Below are 20,135 nucleotides of genomic sequence, written 5' to 3'. Positions count from 1 at the left end.
TAAAACCCTAAAAGCTCAACGGCTTGCTCTAGACACTACTATTGGGGAGAATAAATATTAAAACCCTAAATGTAAGAGGAATGAAGGAAACAATAGTTTATAACAGTGTTACAACCTCAGACTTGACAATTCGAGTTCAATCACGAACTCAAGCTCAGCGTCTGGACTCGGCAAATAAAAAAACCCAAGAAATTCAAAGATTTGTAAGGATTTAAATTTTTTTCTCATGCATCATTTAGTCAATTAACATCAAATACACAATAACTGAGATAAATAGAACCTACTTTGCACAAATACACAACTTTGCATAGATCACATAAGTATAAATGCTAATTTTTGAAGAAAATTAGTTAAAGTTAAACTAAATAACATAATATAAATATAGTGTCATAGTAAAATGTCTACAATATTGATGGAATATGCAATCCATGGAATCAAAAGCTCAAAAAATATATCAAAATAAAGGCTCATAGTAGCATATGTCCTCCTACAAGTACATCTAAGATAGGTCATGGAAGATTCTGAAGCCATCCTCTCTCCTTGTGTCTGAGGCTGATCCTCCTTATCATACTCATCCTCATAATCCTCATCATCAAGGTCAAATCCATCTCTCTTAGCCTCAAGGTCCTGAACTGGGTCCCCTGGTGCTTTAGCCTCCGCCACTGCCATTGCTACTGTCTCCGCCCCTCGATGCACAAGTTTTTATCCAAGGAAGTTGAACAAGATCCTCCAACATGAGTTCAATGGAGCAACACAAAGGGTCCAAAAGAAGTGGTAGTGCCTCTCCATAAGAAATTTACTGTAGCAACATAATTTTTTGCATTATCTGTGACTTTTGCACCACATTCTCATCACCCACCTCCTTTAATACTTCCTTCATACTTTCTGTTGCTCCTCAATTTCAACTTTTACATCAGCCAGTTGTCGAGTCAAAATAGGACCTTTTAGCTTCTCATCATTAGGGACTTTGAACCCCGAACCACAAATAGTAATAGCATCTATCACAATTTGTCAATAAGGAGAGCTAGAACAAATTAAATAAACAAATAGGTCTGCTTCTTAAGTTATTAGTAAGAGAAGACAAACAAATTCTCAAGTCTTCAAAGCATGAGAAGACATACAAATTAAAAAAATAATAATGAGTACCTTGCTGCATTACATGGAAGGTTGTTGTAGAAAAAGAAATCTCCAAGTTTCGCTTGCTCGTGCTTCTCCTTATTCCAACCCATGCTGTCAAGCGATGGTTGTGCACTTGAAGTTGTGTGTACAACAAAGATGGAATCTAACGTGAATTTTTGCTAACAAACCCGAGACCCAATGCTCACACTCGTAGAAGCAGTAGTACTAGTAGGTGGAACTGGAGAACAATAACTTGGAGAGTCCTCTCCACTTCTAGCTAAGTATGCCATCTCTTTTTGTTGCTTCTTTCTTAATTTGTTTTTTCTCTTGAGATGCCTCTAAAACAGCTTGCATATCACGTATGACATCTTGGGGTGTTGCCTTGCATGGTTTAGCACAAAGTAATGAGACTCAGACCCGCCTCGGACTTGGCAAGGGTAACTTGACTCGTGACCCGGCTCAGACTCGGCAAGGGTAACTTGACTCGGCAAAGTGATAAAACCCTTGAAATTTAGAGATTTTTTTGGATTTAAATTAATTCCATGCACCCATTCTTGAATAAAGATTAAAGACACAATAACATCATAAAATAGAAGGTAATTTGATCACATACATCGATTACGTAAATACAAAGGCAAAAAAATTAAAAATCAGCTAGTCAGATGAGTCAACCGAGCCACCTAGGAGAGTCAGCCGAGTCAGCCAAGTTGACCCATCGAGCCAAGGTCATGGGTCATTTTGAGCCGGCTGAGGTAACTTGACTCGCTAACTCGGACAACTTGCCCGACTCACGGCGAGTCTTGTTACTATGGTTTAGCATCACGGCGAGTCTCATTACTATGGTTTAGCATCACGTTCAGCATTGGGGTTAGATTTAAGCCTAGATCCACTACCCTCAGGCTGACACATGATGTTGTTGCTGCTGCAATATATCCTAAATATAAAAAATAAGCATCTACAATATAGAAAATCAAATTTACAAACACTAGGGCTGCTTACTTTTCAAGTTTTTCATCAACATAAAATGGAACAAAATTAAAGACAAACAAATGGAAACATAAAATGATTCATGAATGTAAAAAAATTTACAAAATAGCAAAAAGAAATGTAACTTACCTCTTCAAATTGGCTCTAAAAATGGAAATGCAACTCAAGTTTGTAGAAGCCTCCTCCAAATGCTTCTTTTAACTCCTCTCAAAGCTTAGATGAAAGCTACAAAGTGGCACAAACAACCAGCAACCAATATATGAGTGCCAACCAATTTGTTACTCTATCTCTTGAAACCCCAATAGTCTTCTCTCAAGCCTTCTTTCTCTATTGTTTATGCTTGCAAGTGATAGAATGACATTTTCAGGTCTTAGACATGCAATACATACCAAAAACAAAAAGGAAGAAACAATTAAAATATGTTTTTTTGCACTTATTTTAAGCTGGTTGACAACAGAGTCAAACCAGTGGGACTTGCTGAGTCTGGCGAGTCTATGGAAACTTGCCCAAGACATGGTCAAGTTCAAGGCAAGAGGCCACCAGCCTCTAGGAGGCTGCCTCGCCTTAGGACTCGCCAAGTCCTATAACATTGGGTTATAATCCTAGCCAATGCTTCTGAAATCCTAAATTTAATAACTTGTAAAAAATGCAAAGTTGTCATTATCAAAGACAATGAATGATTGATTCTACAAACATAGCCCATACTTCCAAAACCCTAAATATTCAAAATGAGAAAACAAAAAACAAGTGTGTCGAGGTACTAATCCACAGATCCATAGCCCCTTTTCTTCTTGAAGAAAGGGATTTACTGCCTGTGATCTCCGCAGCGACTGGAACTAGCAGCATTTTGTCCCACAGCAGCTCCTCTACTACGGCCTTGGCATCTAAGCTGCAAATCCTAGCATGGCAACACAAAAGCTCCACAACATAATCACAATAATGAACAAGATGCGACAGATCTAAAGCAGTGTTTCCAGAATTTGGTGGAGCTTTCTAGGAATTTGTAGAGATTTTACTATTGGTATTATTTTGAATTGAAATAATAATAATACTCCTAGCAAAATTAAGACCAACCACTTAGAAAAAAGAAAAATAATAGCAGGAAATTAATTAAAAAATAAAAGTCTCTAAACTTCAGATGTTCAATAATTTTAGTTATAATAATTAATTAGTAAAGGCAACTGAAAACAATAGTTCCCTGTGTAAATGAATGATTGAGTTTTCTTAGATTAGAATTTAGAACTATAAATGTCTTTTCTATTTTCAGAATATAATTTGCTGATCTCCGAATTCTATTTTGCGGGATGTAATCAGAATTTGGTCTTTGTGAAATACTGACTGAATATTAATTAGTAATTTTGAATATGATATATATAGTCACCGAACTCCAAAGGGTAGAGCATTAATTGATTTCGATGTCTTCAATTGTGGATCTGATCTGCATTATATATGTAAGGAAGAGACATCTCATGAGCGGTCATGCCACAAAGTGGAGGCATGTCCATTCATGAGATGTCTCATGGATTGTGCCTTTTCATCTTAACGAAACACCAATCTCTAATCAGGGTTTGTTACTTAATAAACATGAATGCTTATCAAATTCGATCTATATTTATCTTGCACAAATAAATAATATTCAATGTGGAAATGATCACCGATAATGATGCTGGATTGGGATCTTATATGAAACATGAAATGTCAATTATCTGCAAGTAATAACCTCTAAGTACAAATTGATAGTGTACTTGGAATGTAGTAGATTTCGATCAGTTATATAAGTGATCATCGATTCCCAAAATTTATTGTAAATGATAACAAGCATATATGTAATGTCCTCCATCTTTTAGACCCTCAATGGAGTTCTTAGGTTTTGATTCTCCGAAGGCTCAGTGCAGAAATAAGGAGAAATAAATTAAATTAAAGTCAATAAATAAATAAATCTAAAGGTGACTTTATATTTAATTAATTTAATTTTCTAGAGGCACAACTAATTATTGTATTGGAAAGGGGGAAGCTTCTTGAGAGTGCATTTTCTAGAAGGACAACTAATTATTGTATTCGAAAGGGGGAAGCTTCTAGAGAGTGCAATTAAATAATATTTTATTTCCTTCTAGAAGGGTGAAGAAAAAGAATAAATAGAGGCGAGAGCTTCATTGTTAGGCATCCGATTATTGTCAATTTCATTTGATATGAACTTGGGAGAAGAAACTAAGGGTTTCTTGATTTCAGTTAGCCATTGGAGAGCATCAATTCTTCAGTGTTGCAACCATTTGAGGTGGTGAAATATCCACTGAATTCGGCATTCAGGAGAGCTTCATTCTGGAGTTCTATTTGTGCTTAAAGTTAAGGAATAACCGAAGGGTTTGAAGAATATTAAAGGACTATCGAGTGCAGATCTAAAGATTCATCTTTGGCAGCCATTAGTAATCGTTTTTTCCTTGCTGCTACAGTACGCGTGAAAGTGTCGCACTACAATACCCACACTACAGTATTTATGCTTGATTCCGATTGCAACTTTCATCTCCATCCATGGGCATCACTATTATCAGGTTCCTCTTGCAACTATTAGTAGTTAGCATTGTAATCTTAGGCATATAATTTTGTTGTTGTAACTGATAACTCAGAATCAGATTTGGCATTGCTGTAGTCATTATTGTAAGCCCATTTGTCTTGGCAAATTCATAGCAACATTGTACATGAGAATGAATTCAATAAAGGAGGTATATGTTGCATACCATTTGTTTGACGAAATGTCCATCTAATAGCATATCTGATCAGCATAATAGTTGTACGTCAATTGTTTGTCAAAAGGTCAGTTGGCTCTAGGTATGCATTCCATATCTAGTTTCCATGTATATGCATTGAAAATACTAAAAAGAACTGCACTTGCATGTTAATTCATTGTAAGAGGTATTGTAATATCATTTCCAAATATTCTGAATTTCTTAACATCATTCAAACTATACCAAACAATCTGAAACACAAAAAAATCATAAAAGAGAAAGGAAGCATACAAGTGTTTGACAATATCCCTTGAGCTAAAATTAGTCAATTTGCGCAAGGGATATTATAATGGTATCAGAGCTTGCTTGCAAAGTGTTTGACAAAATGTGAAACAACTGAATTAGTAAAGAATTTGGTGTCTGTTGAAGTTATAACTGGTTGAGGTTATTACAGTGGTATCAGAGCGGTTTCTTGCCATCCTGTGAGGTAGGAAATTTATTTTGTTTTCAAATTTTCTGTTACATTTGGAGTGACCAGCACTCTAGCATTTTCTAGCGATGGACAAACATAGAAGGACTGGCAGTTCTAGAAGTCGGTGGAGTCATGAGGAAGTTAGCGCGAAGAAGAATGCTTTGCAGGAAAGTATGGAGAAACTTAAGCTTCATCAACAGAGGTCCAAAGATATTTGAGAGAGCAACGAGGTATATGGTTTCCGCCTTTAGAAGGTTGGGATCGAGTTTGCAAGGAAGGAAGCTTGAGTTTTCCTCGACATGTGTCCATGATGCAAATGTATCTGTATTCAGTACAACAACAAGTAGTCCTATCCACAGTGTTGATGATGGACTTATTTCACAGGGACATGTGGATGTGTTAGTGCCCTTGGTTAGTCAGTTTGGGCAAGGGATATTATAGTGGTATCAAAGTTTGCTTGCAAAGTGTTTGACGAAATGTCAAACCACTAAATTAGTAAAGAATTTGGTGTTTGTTGAAGTTATAACCAGTTGGGGTTATTACAATATATATACAATTTACTATATGTATATGTGCGTATACATATGTCAGTACATACTAACATATATACACTCACATATTATCAAATCGATCATCATTTCTATATCTAACCAATGCTACCATATTTCAACACTCCCTCTTAGCTAGGGAAGAAAAACACTGACCAAGTATATAGTGATATCACCTTACTCGTTATATCAAAAGATATGATATGCTTCTTAAGAGTGTCAAGTCACATGACATTCTTTATAACACATCTTCATTATGGTATCGGACCGATATCAAGTCTCATGATGTCTACCATAATAAACCATGTCATATCCATGGATACACTTATCCACCATGATTATCTCAAATGGATCATAATGATCTTCAACTGATATCAAGACTCGTGATATCTATCAAAATGTCTAAGAGATAATGTCATGACATATCCATGGGTATAAATCACATGATAGTGAAACTAATCATTGTGAAGTCTTCAACTTACAATGTCAAATACAAGTGTTCACTAACAAAATGATCATCAACTTTCAATAATGTACACAAGGGGTCCATAAAGTCATGGAGTCACACACGTGATAAAAGAGTTTACATATTAAACATCTTTTAAATATAATAGTACAAATAAACAATTTGAGACTTAATTTCAATAATAAATTAAATTTCAACCATCCCAAGCTTCTGTCTAAAGTGTTCAACTTTAACTCTAGAGAGAGAGGCTTGGTAAGAATGTATGTTTGATCACTTGTACTAATGTACTCCAACTGGATCACATTCCTTTCCACCACGTCTCTCGCATAGTGGTAAGGAGTCTCTATATGCTTTGATCTATCATGGAACACTGGATTCACTGAAAGCTTAATACAACTCTGATTGTCACAATGGATAATAGTAGGATTCAGGGGATCACCAAATAATCTCACAAGCAATTTCCGAAGCCATACTACTTCTCTTGCTCCCATAGAGGCTGTAATATATTCGGCTTCTGTTGAGTTTTGTGTCACTAAAGACTTTCCTATTGATCCAAGAGATCATAGCCTATCCTAAACTAAAGCAAGAACCTGATGTGCTTTTCCAATCGGGTACACTTCTAGCCCAAACTGAATCAGAGTATCCATGTAGATATAGGTCTATATTTTTGTATTTTAGACCATATCCAATGGTACCATGAAGGCATCTCAATGGTACAATTAAATGTAATAATCTAATTAAATTAAATTAAATTAAATTAAATTAAATGTAATAATCTAATTAAATTAAATGTAATAATCTAATTAAATTAATTAATGAACTAGTCCCAAAATTTAAATAATATAACAAAAGGACCTTTAATTAGTTACTTTAATTAATTAATATGGGGCCTTAGTTAATAATATTTGTATTTGTGGTTCCGATTGATTTAGTATATCTCGGATCCATTTTTATTTAATTATTTCCGTTGGTAGGTGTGGTCATCGGCTATCTTTGTACACCCTCGGAAAGGTTTACCCAATGGGTATTTAAGCACGACACGTAGGTAGTAGTTGGTATGCGACTTGGTTTATTATTTCTTTACTACGAATTCCCGTTGAGATTTCTCTGTTGATTGCCATTTCAGAAGTGAAAGATCTTCCCTACTTGGCTCTTCCAATTTTGGTGGGATTCGGCCCTCACCCTATTCTGTTTGTATGATTTTGCTCGGATTTGGCAAATCAGAGCAGCATTTTATCTATCATTATATCTGGCAAATCTGAAGTGCTATTGTTGTTTCTCTATGTGCACTATCTTTATTTGCAAATACTTCTATTTGCATCAATCTGTGATTTGGTTTTCAATATTTGCACTGGGGTTGTTTGGTGTCTCTTGTAATCATTTGTATGGCTAACTCTGAGCACAATCTAAATCATTGGCACAACCTGTAATACCTTACATCCCACACGACACTATACCATCCATACACTTTCCATAACCCTTGCCTCCACCATACATTACCACATAGCCTCTTTCCATATCCTGCACAGTTGCTTCATGCACCGTATGGCCTCCTCCCTGCATCGTACGGCCTTGCATAGCATGGCCAGCTCCACGCCCCTTCACTGTACGGCTACATCTCCATACTCCTACCGTACGGACTTCACACCTTCACCATACAGCTTGCCTTTGCATATTGTACAGCCTTCCCTATACCATTTGTACGACCAGCTCCAAGATACCATATGGCCAGCTCCATTGTACTGTACGACCAACTCAATACCTCTGTGCGGCCAATTGCAATACCATCGTATGGCCCACTCACACACTTCTTGCAGTCCTTACCTCCAACCACTTTACAAGGACAAAATTAGGGCACAGAGGAAACATGTCTACAATTGCGGAGAGGATTGGAACATCACAGTGGTATCAAAGCAATTGCATTCGGATCAAGATCCCCTTCGCATTGATTTCCCCTTCGAGTCGAGATTCCCTTCGGATTAAGTTTCCCTTCGGACCAAGATTCCTTTCAGATCAAGATCCCCTTCGGGACAAAATCCCCTTTGGACAAATATTGCATTTGGGTCGAGATCACCCTCAGGCCGAGTTCGCCTTTGGAACATCACACTTCCAGCCCAAATTGAATCAGAGTATCCATGTAGATCATGTAGATCTAGGTCTATATTTTTGTATTTTAATCCATATCCAATACTACCTTGAAGGCATCTCAATATATGCTTCACAACAAGAAGATGTATCTCCTTTGGTTCACACATAAACTGGCTTAGAGCGTTCACTGCATAACAAATATCCAGTCTAGAGTTAACCAAGTACATCAATGATCCAATTATCTTCCTATATAGAGTAGGATCTGCAAATCTTGATTCCGACGTGGCTTCCTTCAATTTATGTAAGTTGGTTTCCATAGCTGTAGACATGGGTCCATAGTCCAACATCCCAAATCTCTTTAGAATGTCAATAGTATATTTTCCTTGATTTAATATGATACCATCTGATTCTTGTCGGACTTCTAACCCAAGGAAATAATGTAAAATACTCAATTCCTTCATGTCAAATTCAAAGGCCAGGTCCTTCTTACATTGAGTAATAAGGTGATCTCTTGTGTTTATCAAGTCATCAACATATAAAATAAGTATTAACATATCACCATTAATTACCTTAAAATAGAGATTTGGATCAGCATCGTTCTTGCAAAATCCTAGTCCCGTGAGATAGCGAACAATCCTCTCATACCATGCTCTGGGACCCTGTTAAAGTCTATATAGGGCTTTCTTCAATTTGCAAACATGTGAATCTGCATTATGTATCACAAAGCCTTCAAGTTTCTCTAAATAGAGTTCCTCTTCAATGGTCCCATTCAAGAATGCAGTTTTCACATCCATTTGATAGATCTTCTAGCCTTTAGCTACTGTAATAGTTGAAACTGCTCTAAAAGAGGTGTATCGGGCAACATTTTGGCCTAGGTAATATATCCCATGCATCATTTTTTGAAATGGATTGATACTCTTCCTTCATAGCATCTTTCCATACTTGATGTTTAAGAGCTTTTGTAACACTAGTTGGTTTTGAACAAATGATCTCATTCATTAGGGCAACAGAGCTTGAGAATCTGTTGGGCCTCTTACTTTCTCTAAAGATTCCTTTGGGTGTTGCATCATTCTCAGCTTCCTCAATCATCTTTCTAGTGCACAGTGGTATCTTTTTGTTGTTATTATTAAGATTCTCTTTTGGAGAAGTTTGATTTTCATTTATGGTTTCTTCAAGGTACTTCCTTTGAATCTTAGGAGCATCCTCCTCCGTGGCTTTAGAAGAATCTTGCATTTCTATCTCAATAGAACTCTTTGCTATTTGAAAGCAATGTCTTCCTTAAAGGTGACATCTCTACTTAGTTCAATTTGTTTATGTCAAAGTATATTTATTCTGTAAGCTTTTGAAGTTTCACTATAGACCACAAATATCCCTTTCTTTCCAGCAAGTTCTAATTTAGAACTCCTTTCTTTAGCCACATGAATGTATACACGACAGCCAAAAATCCTGAAGTGACTTATATCAAGTTTCACACCGGTGAATGCTTATTTAGCAGTTTTGTTATCTAAATGTGAGTGAGGACATCTATTTTGAATGTAAACAATTGTCCTAGAGGCTTTTGCCCAAAATGAAGTTTCTACGTTTTGGTCGTACAACATAGTTCTAGCAACTTCTCCAATAGTTCGATTTTTCCTCTCAACAACACCAGTTTGTTGTGGATTATAAGGTACAATAAACTCGCTCTTAGTCCCAACATGTGCACAAAATCCCTTGAAAAATTATGAGGTGTATTCTTTCCCATTATCTATTCTTAGTACTCTTAACATTCTTCCCGAAAAAGTTTTTTGTAAGAGCTTTGAACTCCTTAAACCTTTTAAGGATTTCTTCCGACTCTTTATACTTAAGAAAATATATTCAAGTTTTTCTAGAAAAGTCATTCACAAATATTGCATAATATAAGAACCTTCCCATGGAGGTCCACATAAGTCAAAGTGGACTAATTCTAATACATTTTTGGTTTTACTCAAACTATTTTGGAAGGTCCCCTTTGTATTCTTCCCTAGGGCACACCCTTGTCTTATACCTATAGTTTGTGATTTCTTTACGGTGGAGTTCATTAGCCATGCTAGAACTTTTCCACCCATAAAGGTAACCCTATATCCATTGTCTTTAAGAGCATAAATCGATACTAGGCTACTCTTTATTCCTGGTACAAACAATACTCCAGTGAGTTGTAGAGAGATGTTAGACTTCAAATTTATGGTGCAAGTTCCAACCCTTTTTACTGGATGTGCTGAATCATCCTCAATAGTTACTTCTTTGTAAGTTTCTTCTACTATAATATCTAAGTGTTCTTTGAATCCTGTCACGTGTCTTGATGAACCACTATCAATCACCCAAGTGTTGAGTTTGTCTGATACTTGGCTTGATAAAGCTGAGTAAAGGACAAATTTCTCATAATCATGTTTTATATTTGTTTTTCCAACTTCAGCAAAGGATGCTTGTTGTTTTGTTCTATCATGACACTTGATTGCATAGTGTCCATACTGATCACATCTGAAACATTGGATTTGGAAAATATCTTTCTTCTTCTTGGATGATCCCTTCCAATAAGAATTTTTCTTTCTCTTGAAGTTTTTCTTCTTACCTTTCTCATGAGAAATTGTATTTAATATATGAATATCCTCATCTACGAGTTTCTGATTGTTTCCTTTTGCAATCAATCTTGCTTCTTCTTGTAACAATATGTTCTTAGCGTATCAAAATTAGGGAGTTTTGATCTTGCACTTATTCCTTGAACAAATGACTCCCATGAGTTTGGTAGGCCACCTAGAGCTATTAGTGTCAACTCCTTGCTATCCATTTGATATCCAATTGTTGACAGTTGATCTCTTAGTTCAGTAAATCTCATGGAATATGCATTAATGGATTTTCTCTTGTTCATTTGCACGTGATTAAGTCACCTCTTTAGAGCAAGGGTCCTACTGGTGTATTTCATTTCAAAAGTGCTGTCAAGGGATTTAAACATAAGGTATGCAGTCTCATGCTTTTCCAATATGGGTACTATATGGCCCCTAACTACATCTACCAGAGGTTTCATAGCTTTCTTATTATTCTAAATGCATTGAGTTTTCTTCGGATCATTCTCTGGTTCTATCCTGTTTTCTCTCACAAACGAGTTTAACTTTTTTCTTTCAGTATCATCATGATTTTGAATTTTCATAATGCAAAGTTGTTTGCACCTTAAAGACAGTCCTCAAATCTGATTACAGTCAACATTATGAAGAATGAAATGTGATTGCAGTTTCAAAAAAGAATTAAAGTAATCTGATATCTCGAGTTTAATCGGATCTTCCTTAGCAAGGCTCTGATACCATGTAAATGAATGATAAATCTCAGATTAAAATTATGAATGTCTTTTCTATTTTCAGAATATAATTTGCTAATCTTTGAATTCTATTTTGGAGGATGTAATCAGAATTTGGTCTTTGTGAAATGAGTATTCAAATAATAATTCAATATTAATAAATAATGAATATTGATTAGTAATTTTAAATCTGATATATAGTCGTTGAACTCCAAAGGGCATTAACTGATTTTGATGTCTTCAATTGTAAAGCGGACGATCTCATGGATAGTGCCTTTTCATCTTAACTAAACACCCAATCTCTAATAAGAGTTTGTTACTTAAAAACCATGAATGCTTATCAAGTTCGATCTATATTTGTCTTGCACAAATAAATAATATCCAATCTGGAAATGATCACCATTAATGATGCTTGATCGGGATCTTATATGAAACATAAAATGCCAATGATCTGCAAGTAATAACCTCTAAGTGGAGATCAATAGTATACTTGGAATGTAGTAGATTTCAATCAGTTATATAAGTGATCATCGATTTCCAGAATTTATTGCAAATGATGACAAGAGTATAAACAAAATTAACCATATGTATATGTGTGTATACATATGTCAACACGTACTGACATATATACACACATATTATCAAATCGACCATCATTTCTACATCTGACTGATGCTACCATATTTCAACACCCTAACTAAAAAGAAGAAAAGAAGAAAAAGAAAGTCATGTTCAATTTGGAAGAACAATCACATTTGCCAACAAATGAAATGTCATCAACAAGAAAATGAACAAATGCTATGAAGAGTCACAACCACTAGACTAAGACCCAACCATTTATGTTGTAGAAAAGTAGAAGGATCAGTTGACGAAGCACCATATACCAAAGGAACAAGCAAACAAGAGGACAAGGCAACAAATTAGACAAAGATTCTTAAAGAAAAGTATTTTGACATCAAGCTGGCAAGGAATAAGGGCAGAGAACATAAGCCCCCTGTAGTAAAAAGCGCAAGGCAAAAACAAACAATTCACCATTCCACAAACCTAAAATAGACAAGTAGAAAACCAAAATGGAGTTAGCAATCAAGCTGCCTGTTGTGAGGTTTTCACACCACCACCCCATTGCAAATGGGGACCCCCTCTTTTCACTTGGTAGCGGGGTAGTTGTCCCAAGGAGTCATAGTTTTGTGACAGTTTTCAAGTCTCCAAGTCTAAGAGATAAGTTTGAGAAACTTTGGCTGACTAGGGAGTCAACTCAATCAAGGATATGAGTGAGAGTCGGGGCAAGCTAGTCAAGGATGTGGAATTGAAGTCAAGAGATTTGTGATGAAATGAATTAGCCAAAGAGTAAAAAGGTAAAGTGATGCAAATCAATAAGAGATAAAGCGATGCAAAGTGTAAAAAGATAAAGTGATGCAAAGCAATAAGAGATGAAGTTTTGACTTGTATAAAAAGTTGTGACGATTCCCAATTCCAATCTAGGAAAAATTGTCGAAATTATTGGAAAACCCTTGTTCTGATATCAAGTTTATCTTGGAAAGTCAGAAAAAGCTATGGAAAAAAACACTAATGGACAAGTGTTGATTACTGAAATTTGGCTACGTCTGACAAATTTTAGGATCTCCCAAAAATCTAGAATATCTATTATAGCACAAATTTTAGGATCTACCAAAATCTAGAATATCTATTATAGCTCCTAGAAATCTGAAATCACTCTCAAAAATCTTGAGACAGTAATATACATAGAATATAAGTTAAAGTAAGAAATTAAAAATATGTAACTTAACTGTTATATTTTATGTTCCGCCCTTCCACTTGACCCTCTCATGCCCGACCAGCTCTCAATGAGTTGCATGACAGCACACTTAAACAAAAAAATTCACCATTTCAAATACTCCTAAGAGCAGGTTGGATTCCAAACTAGTCTCATGACCCCGGTCTCGACAAGTAGTGAAATTCCACCCTCTCCTCGATCAATTCCAAGACCCTCCAAAATTTATCCCAAGATAAGATGGTCTTCAATGAAGCATGAGGTGAAATTCACGTTTGCATTGGTGAAACAAACCAAAAAGAGTGAGTGAAGAAATGAACCAACTGAAGTTTTAAGATGTCCGATCAAATAGAAAGATGCAGATCCTTAGGAAAATCTACTGGAATCAGAAAGTCACAAGAAATGAAGTCCAAGATATGAAAACGAGGCAATAGATTGATGATCTCGGGAATTAATTCGCCAAAGTGGAAGTAATCCCAATAGTGGATCAGATTCCAACCACCTCTTACAACTTCAGTCCCGAGGGACCCCAAAATTCCACCCCTCCTTTATGCAAAAAGTTGGACAGAATTCCGCTCAAGTTTAGGGGAATTTCAAGGCAAAATTCAATTTCCATTTGATGAAAATGGTGGAACTTGAGGATGAAATGTTAAGATCAATCAAAATTTGGAGAAAAGAGATCTGATTTTGACACAAAATGGGGAAGAAAATCAGATTGTGGTGAGTTTCAATCTGCTGAGGATGAAAATCAGAATCAGAAACATGAGTATAAACCATAGAGATTAACTTGAAAAAATGAAGCATAGATTGCGAAGGCAGTAAGTGCATCATAGATAAAGGATTCAAATGAGGTTAAATTGGTGTTCAAATTGCTTGAATCTGAATTCTTCACTTCATTACATTCAATCAAGTCTTAAGGGTAGAAGGTTACATCATGCATTTTGAATTAGAGGATATGTTCATTGAAAGAATTGTCATTATGAGATTCAATTGTGTAAGCACTGACTCTCTTGATCTGATATCTAAATATGGAATCAAAAAATAAACAAAGTGAAATTGCTTTGCAAGGTAAGTGATCGACGAAGGTGGAAAGACAAGATTCAGGTTGAAGTTCAAGCAGACATGCAAGCAAGCTGGATAGTTCAAGTATGTGCAGAATTTCAAACAAAGTACGACATGAGGACTTAATGCACCAGCAAGCTACAAGTTCGAGGTCAAGTAACCATGATACAAATCCAAGATCAAGCTCAAGTGGAAATCAAAATGGTGCAGTAGCATCATGCATGATCTTGCCTATTTCCCTCTAAATTTTGGGGATTGGTCATTAGAGGATTTTCTTTAGTTGTTTTGAGCATGTCTGTGTCATTTAATAACAAGTTGTAATCATTTGTCATGTTTTTGCATCAATATTGCATTGTTTGCTCATTGGTCAACGCAAGTCAACGTAGGTCAAAGGGTCAGTCAAAGGTGAATTTTGGCTTCAGATGTCATAGATAAGATTTTGGCATGTTTAGAGGCCAATTGGTCATGTTTGTGGAAGTCATAAGTTGTTTTTGTTAGAAGTTGCAACTTTGCAAGAAAATGTTGCAAAGTTGCAAAAGTTGCATTGCAGAAGTTGAAGGGTCATTTTGGATTTTGGTAGTGTGGATGCATGTGGAGAGTTGGAAATTCATCTCCAACGATGATGTAAGATGGACGTAACTCATTTTGGAGGATTGATGAAGTTATGCAAGGATTTTGGAAAGATTTTTCATGACTGTGATAACCAGAAAGTACTATTTCTGATTGCAATTTCCAATTTCTTTGAATTCATACCTCTGTGAATGTGTTAAGAACGTGGCATATGGTATTTAACTTCTTTTACAATCGTTGATTGTGGGTGGTAACTAACATTGAAGGGTTCAGACAATTTCTTTTGTCCACTAGCCCTGTTCTGGCCTACTACTAGGGTTTGGTAAAGAAAGACCTATTCCTCTCAATTCCACTGTTGAAAATTCAAGATTCTCTGCAGAAAGAAGGGTAGGCATATGACTATAGGATTCCTTTGCTATTTTTCTTGCCACTCACCAGGCCTTTGCAAAACTCAGTCATGTTGGGGTTAGGCATGCATATGTGACTAGTAGCCAAATGAAGTGTAGAATGACAATGAAGGTACTAGGAAATGAATTTGAGGTGTCCTCTAGTGTTTGTGAAGTTGGTTCAATTGGGTCTTCAAGAAAACATTGAATTTGTGGAAGCCCTAGTTGTTTAGGCCTGAACCCTTCATTTTCTTGGGTAATTTGGGGCTTTGTACCTTAGAAGCAACTTGAGAATCTGAAACTAAGGAATTTGCAAGACCTTCCAAATGGGTGTCCAAATATCAAATTAGATTTGGGGTTCTTTTGGAGAAATTTGGAATTATTAGCCAAAAACTGGAAATTGAGGCCTAACTGTATTAGGTATGTTTTAGGCCTAAGAGGTAGTTCATGTTGTGGGTATTGGAGCTCAAGCTTGGAAGTTTGGGAACAGTTGCAAACATGTTAGAAAAGTTGTATATTGCCACTAGAATGTTCCTTGGATGCCTTGTAAGTTGTAACTATGGGAGTTCAAAGATCCTAGGGTGAGCTTGTAGAGGTTGAAGGAAAGGTAAGGAGTCAATTGGAGTTGGGTTGAGTTGTAAGTGTGGGAGTAGGAACAAGGAGATTTGTTGTGTTAGGCAATTTGGGGAGAGACCATCACCTGTTACCTTGTGGCCTGACCCATTTTGAAGGTTGTCTTAGCCTTGGAGACTCACCTAGACCAAGTTGGACTTTGCATTGTCCTAGTTCATCCTTACTTGCATCACAAAGTCTACAAGCCAAGGAAAGAAATTGTCGCAAACTTGAATTTCCCCCAGAAATCCACATTTAATTGGATAGTCCAACTACATGAAACTTTTACATCACCTCTTCAACTACAAGTTCAAACAAGCGCAATGAGAACATTTCCAAGAAGCGGAGAGAACTTTTGAAGATGAAGCAATTTTGGAATATGTCATTACAATTGAAGGCCCGATAATGTTGAGTATCAAGAGATATTTTCTCATCATCAAGAGACATTCATCAAGGTTGTGAGATAAGGATGCTGAGGTGGCACCCATTTGAATTCAACCAATTATAGGAGGCTCCAATTGCATGTGTCCAAGAACATTCAATTAGATCATGCCAAGTGCACATGTGGAGTTCACATCATGCTTCTACCTAACCAGTTTCCAGACTGGTTAATTAAAGCATAGCATTTTTCTTATTGTCGTTCATTAAGTACAAAGCAAAGATCAAGGCCCACAAAAGACACAGAAAACAGCACATCTATATCCCAAGTCATTTATTCTATAAAGTATATCCGAGTTCACCGCAAATTGCTGTTGCTTGTTAACTGTGTTAATTATTGCTAAAGTATAGCTAGGAAAGTGAACAAGTGCTAGGTAGAATTTGAAGAAACTAACTGCAAGTTAAGTAATATAATTTGAAGTGCTTGAAAGAAATAAATTTAAGCTATTTCATTGTATTTCTAAGGTAGACACTACCAAGAAGGTTTTGCTTAACTTTGTTTTGGGTGTGACAAGTTTGCAGTACTCAAACTGTTCTGCACATACAAATCTGTTGGGACCCTTTTTTTACCTCTGCACCTTAAAAATGAAATCCCAGTTTGTCTTTATTATGTGAAAATTAAGTTGCATATGTAAATATTTGAAACCCAACACAAAGATGCAAAAAATATTTAGCAGGATCCTAGCTCCAAAGACCTGTAGATGACTTAAGAGCACTCAATCTACTCAGAAAGTTATTAAAGTGTCACAAATAGCAGATTTTCTACACACAGATTCATAAAATCTATTAAAATAAATGTTGAAAGTCATCTAATGCATCAAGTTTGTGTCAGATAACAAATCAGAAAAGTTGTGCTATAGCTTTTAGTCAACTTTATACATGTATTGTGGCATTTCAAGGATGGGTTTTGAACTTTGATAATCACTTATGTCATTCATAGAGAATAAAATCAATGTAATTTTCATTTCTGAGAAGTTGACTCACCAAGAAAAGAAGAAAATACTTATAATTCCGAGCACCTACGCAGTTGACCACCCAAACACAATGGTGGTCCATTTTCAAGATGCACCTTCCACCTGCAACTCCAGATTAACGAAGCACTCAGAAACAATCTACACTCCAGACTACAATATTTACAACTATCAACATTGTGTATTAGTCATATCGAGAGAAATTCATTACTACTTTCCCACTGACTATTGCAAACTTTAAAAAAAGGTTAAATTGCAAGACTTGCAAACATAAAATATGAAGTACAAAAAAAATGTCAAGACCAAAATCCAAGTTCCACGAAATATTATAAAGTCTATCATCAAAACAAAGGTAAATATGAAAGTTATACATCGTGACTGTAATGTGCCACCCAGCAATATTATTTTTAAATGAGTAGATCTTTCTTGATTTGGAAAAAGTGTGGTGCAAGCAGCTAATATTGACTTACAAACAGAACAATGATGGCACCGTGGAGGCTTCCAATGGTTGCACTTCTTACAGTATCTGACTCTTGATTTTAAAGAATCATTTGGAAGTGCTTGTTGTTGAAAGGCTGAGTCGGCATGAGTTAATGGAATATTTTCTCCATTCTCTTCATCTATCTTAGGTCTCCAATTTGGAGGAACATCTCCTGGATCAGTTACTACTACAGAAAAGTAACTCCATAATAACATCACCAGCTGCAAGCAAGTCAATTCTTAAAAAATTCAGCTACATACACTAATAAAAATATTGGATTCGTTAAAATGCAAATCGGCAACTAATAGCAATTTACTAAAAATAATATTGGAAAGATTATGTGTGAACAAAATATAGAAAAACATTTTACATTTATAATGAACAGGTTATAAAAAAATTTGCTTCTGGAGACAAAAACCATCACACAAAAAAGCCAAGAAGGCCGATTCAACCAATTGCCAGCTCTTTACAAGAAGACGACGTGGAAAGAAAATAACAATACATGTTTTCCAATCATCAGAAAAGAGTGTACAAAAAAGGGGAAAGTGGAGTCAGCTGTACAACAAAAGAAGAGTTATACTCTAGGAGAAGCTTAAGTTGTGCGTAATCACTTCCTTGGCAGTGAATGGTCCTTGGTTTGATTTCTATATATTTTTCATTACATATGGGTGAAGCATCAAATATCATTACATGCCACAAAATGCAGTCTTATTAGAGATTCATTGCATTTGGTGATCCTCCTGGTACTGGAAGCGAATCAGACTCTAGTGGTCATGTAGCAAGTCTAATCCAATGACAAGCGTAAAATTCTGTGTTGAAAATGTTTTTTTCCTGGATTAAATAGGATAAACACGCGAAGTTCATTCTGTGAATATATATGCCCCTTTTTAGTGTTATGATAATGATATCAGAAATTGACAGTTATGTCATTTAATTAGGTCAACTAGAGTTGTTTATGTCACACTGCTATCCAGACCTCCAGTGGTATTGCTGCCCGTAGACTAGATATCCAACTTGACAAGGTTTCAACATATTTGTATTGCTTAACAGAGACATAATGTGAGAAACCCAGTAGCTTTTTCTGTTATTTTCAACTGATTATTCTCCCCAGTGGCTTCAACAAAGTTTTAGACACACAAATATGCTATCAATGAATATCCTGAATGGAGATTTCAATCCAAACAGAGATTATAACTTTCCAGGGGGTTTTAAGCTTTGGACTATGGAAGGACAAATTTAGTAGAACAGTTTCTGCAGGGAGGGCCTACTATTTATAACGGCCTGTGAATGCATGCACAGGTGTAATTTTTTTTTAGGGCTGCTATGGCCCCTACTATTTTTATTGTAAGGGAATTATTCTATTTGGGCGAGAAGTGTGAGCCCCACTATTTTAAGGGCTGGGTCAAGTGGTAGAGTTGGCGGCATTAATAGTTGTTGAGGGCAACCAAAAGTTCATGGACAAAGATTTGCAGAGATTTTTGAAGCAACTTTAGCAATTACCACCCGGAAATCTGAAGTAATCTAATCTAGGTGCTAAAAATGTGCCTAACAACAGATGCAGATATATCTTGCAATAACCCTAGCCTTATTGTTTTTGTATTAGACTTATAAATACACACATGTAATAGATAGAGGTAACCACAAATTTAACTCCTTACTGGGCATCCTCAGTGCAACCAATTGACCTGGGAGCATTAAGAAATCTGTCAATGTGGTAACAGATCACAAGTAACTCATATCGTGTTCTCACTACTGCTGCTGATCTGTAACAATTAAGGCTGCTGGAAGTTTTTGTCTCAGGCACTAATGGCTGAAGCTTCATCACTCTTACAAGTTTGTTTTTGGTTTTTTATTTCAAAAAATAATCTCCCTTCCCAACACTCTACATTCTTGCTCTCATGCGATTCTTAAGTTATGGCAAACAATTCCATAATTGGAGATGACTATCAAACAAACAACCCTCACAAATTACTAACAGATAAATCAGTTCACTTAACATAAGCAGCAACCTGATTTTAAAAATTTATTACCTAATTTAACAGACCAAACTAACTTAATTATCCACTCCCTTCTAACTGTTAATCAGGACCTAGTCAATACTCAGTCCTGTCTAATTGTTGACTAACTTACAGCT

At 36.0% G+C, this 20,135-nt stretch overlaps 1 protein-coding gene across 1 annotated transcript in view; it reads right to left on the bottom strand.

Moving 5' to 3' along the window:
- Positions 1-20,135, bottom strand: part of LOC149541253 (DHHC-type zinc finger family protein) — a 69,300-nt gene that overhangs the window by 17,310 nt on the left and 31,855 nt on the right. Inside the window, exons 2-3 of the mRNA XM_089802266.1 lie at positions 17,991-18,222; positions 17,534-17,625 (exon numbers count right to left, since the gene is read on the bottom strand). Of these exons, the coding sequence (XP_089658392.1) occupies positions 17,534-17,625; positions 17,991-18,222 (324 nt within the window). The remainder of the gene's footprint in view (positions 1-17,533; positions 17,626-17,990; positions 18,223-20,135) is intronic.

The sequence above is a fragment of the Cupressus sempervirens genome, chromosome 9 (genome assembly GCF_028749045.1).
Source record: "Cupressus sempervirens isolate cs-2001-9-10 chromosome 9, ASM2874904v1, whole genome shotgun sequence".
NCBI lineage: Eukaryota > Viridiplantae > Streptophyta > Pinopsida > Cupressales > Cupressaceae > Cupressus > Cupressus sempervirens.
The sequence above is the reverse complement of the archived record's forward strand: the minus strand, read 5'-3'. Positions and strand labels throughout refer to the sequence as shown.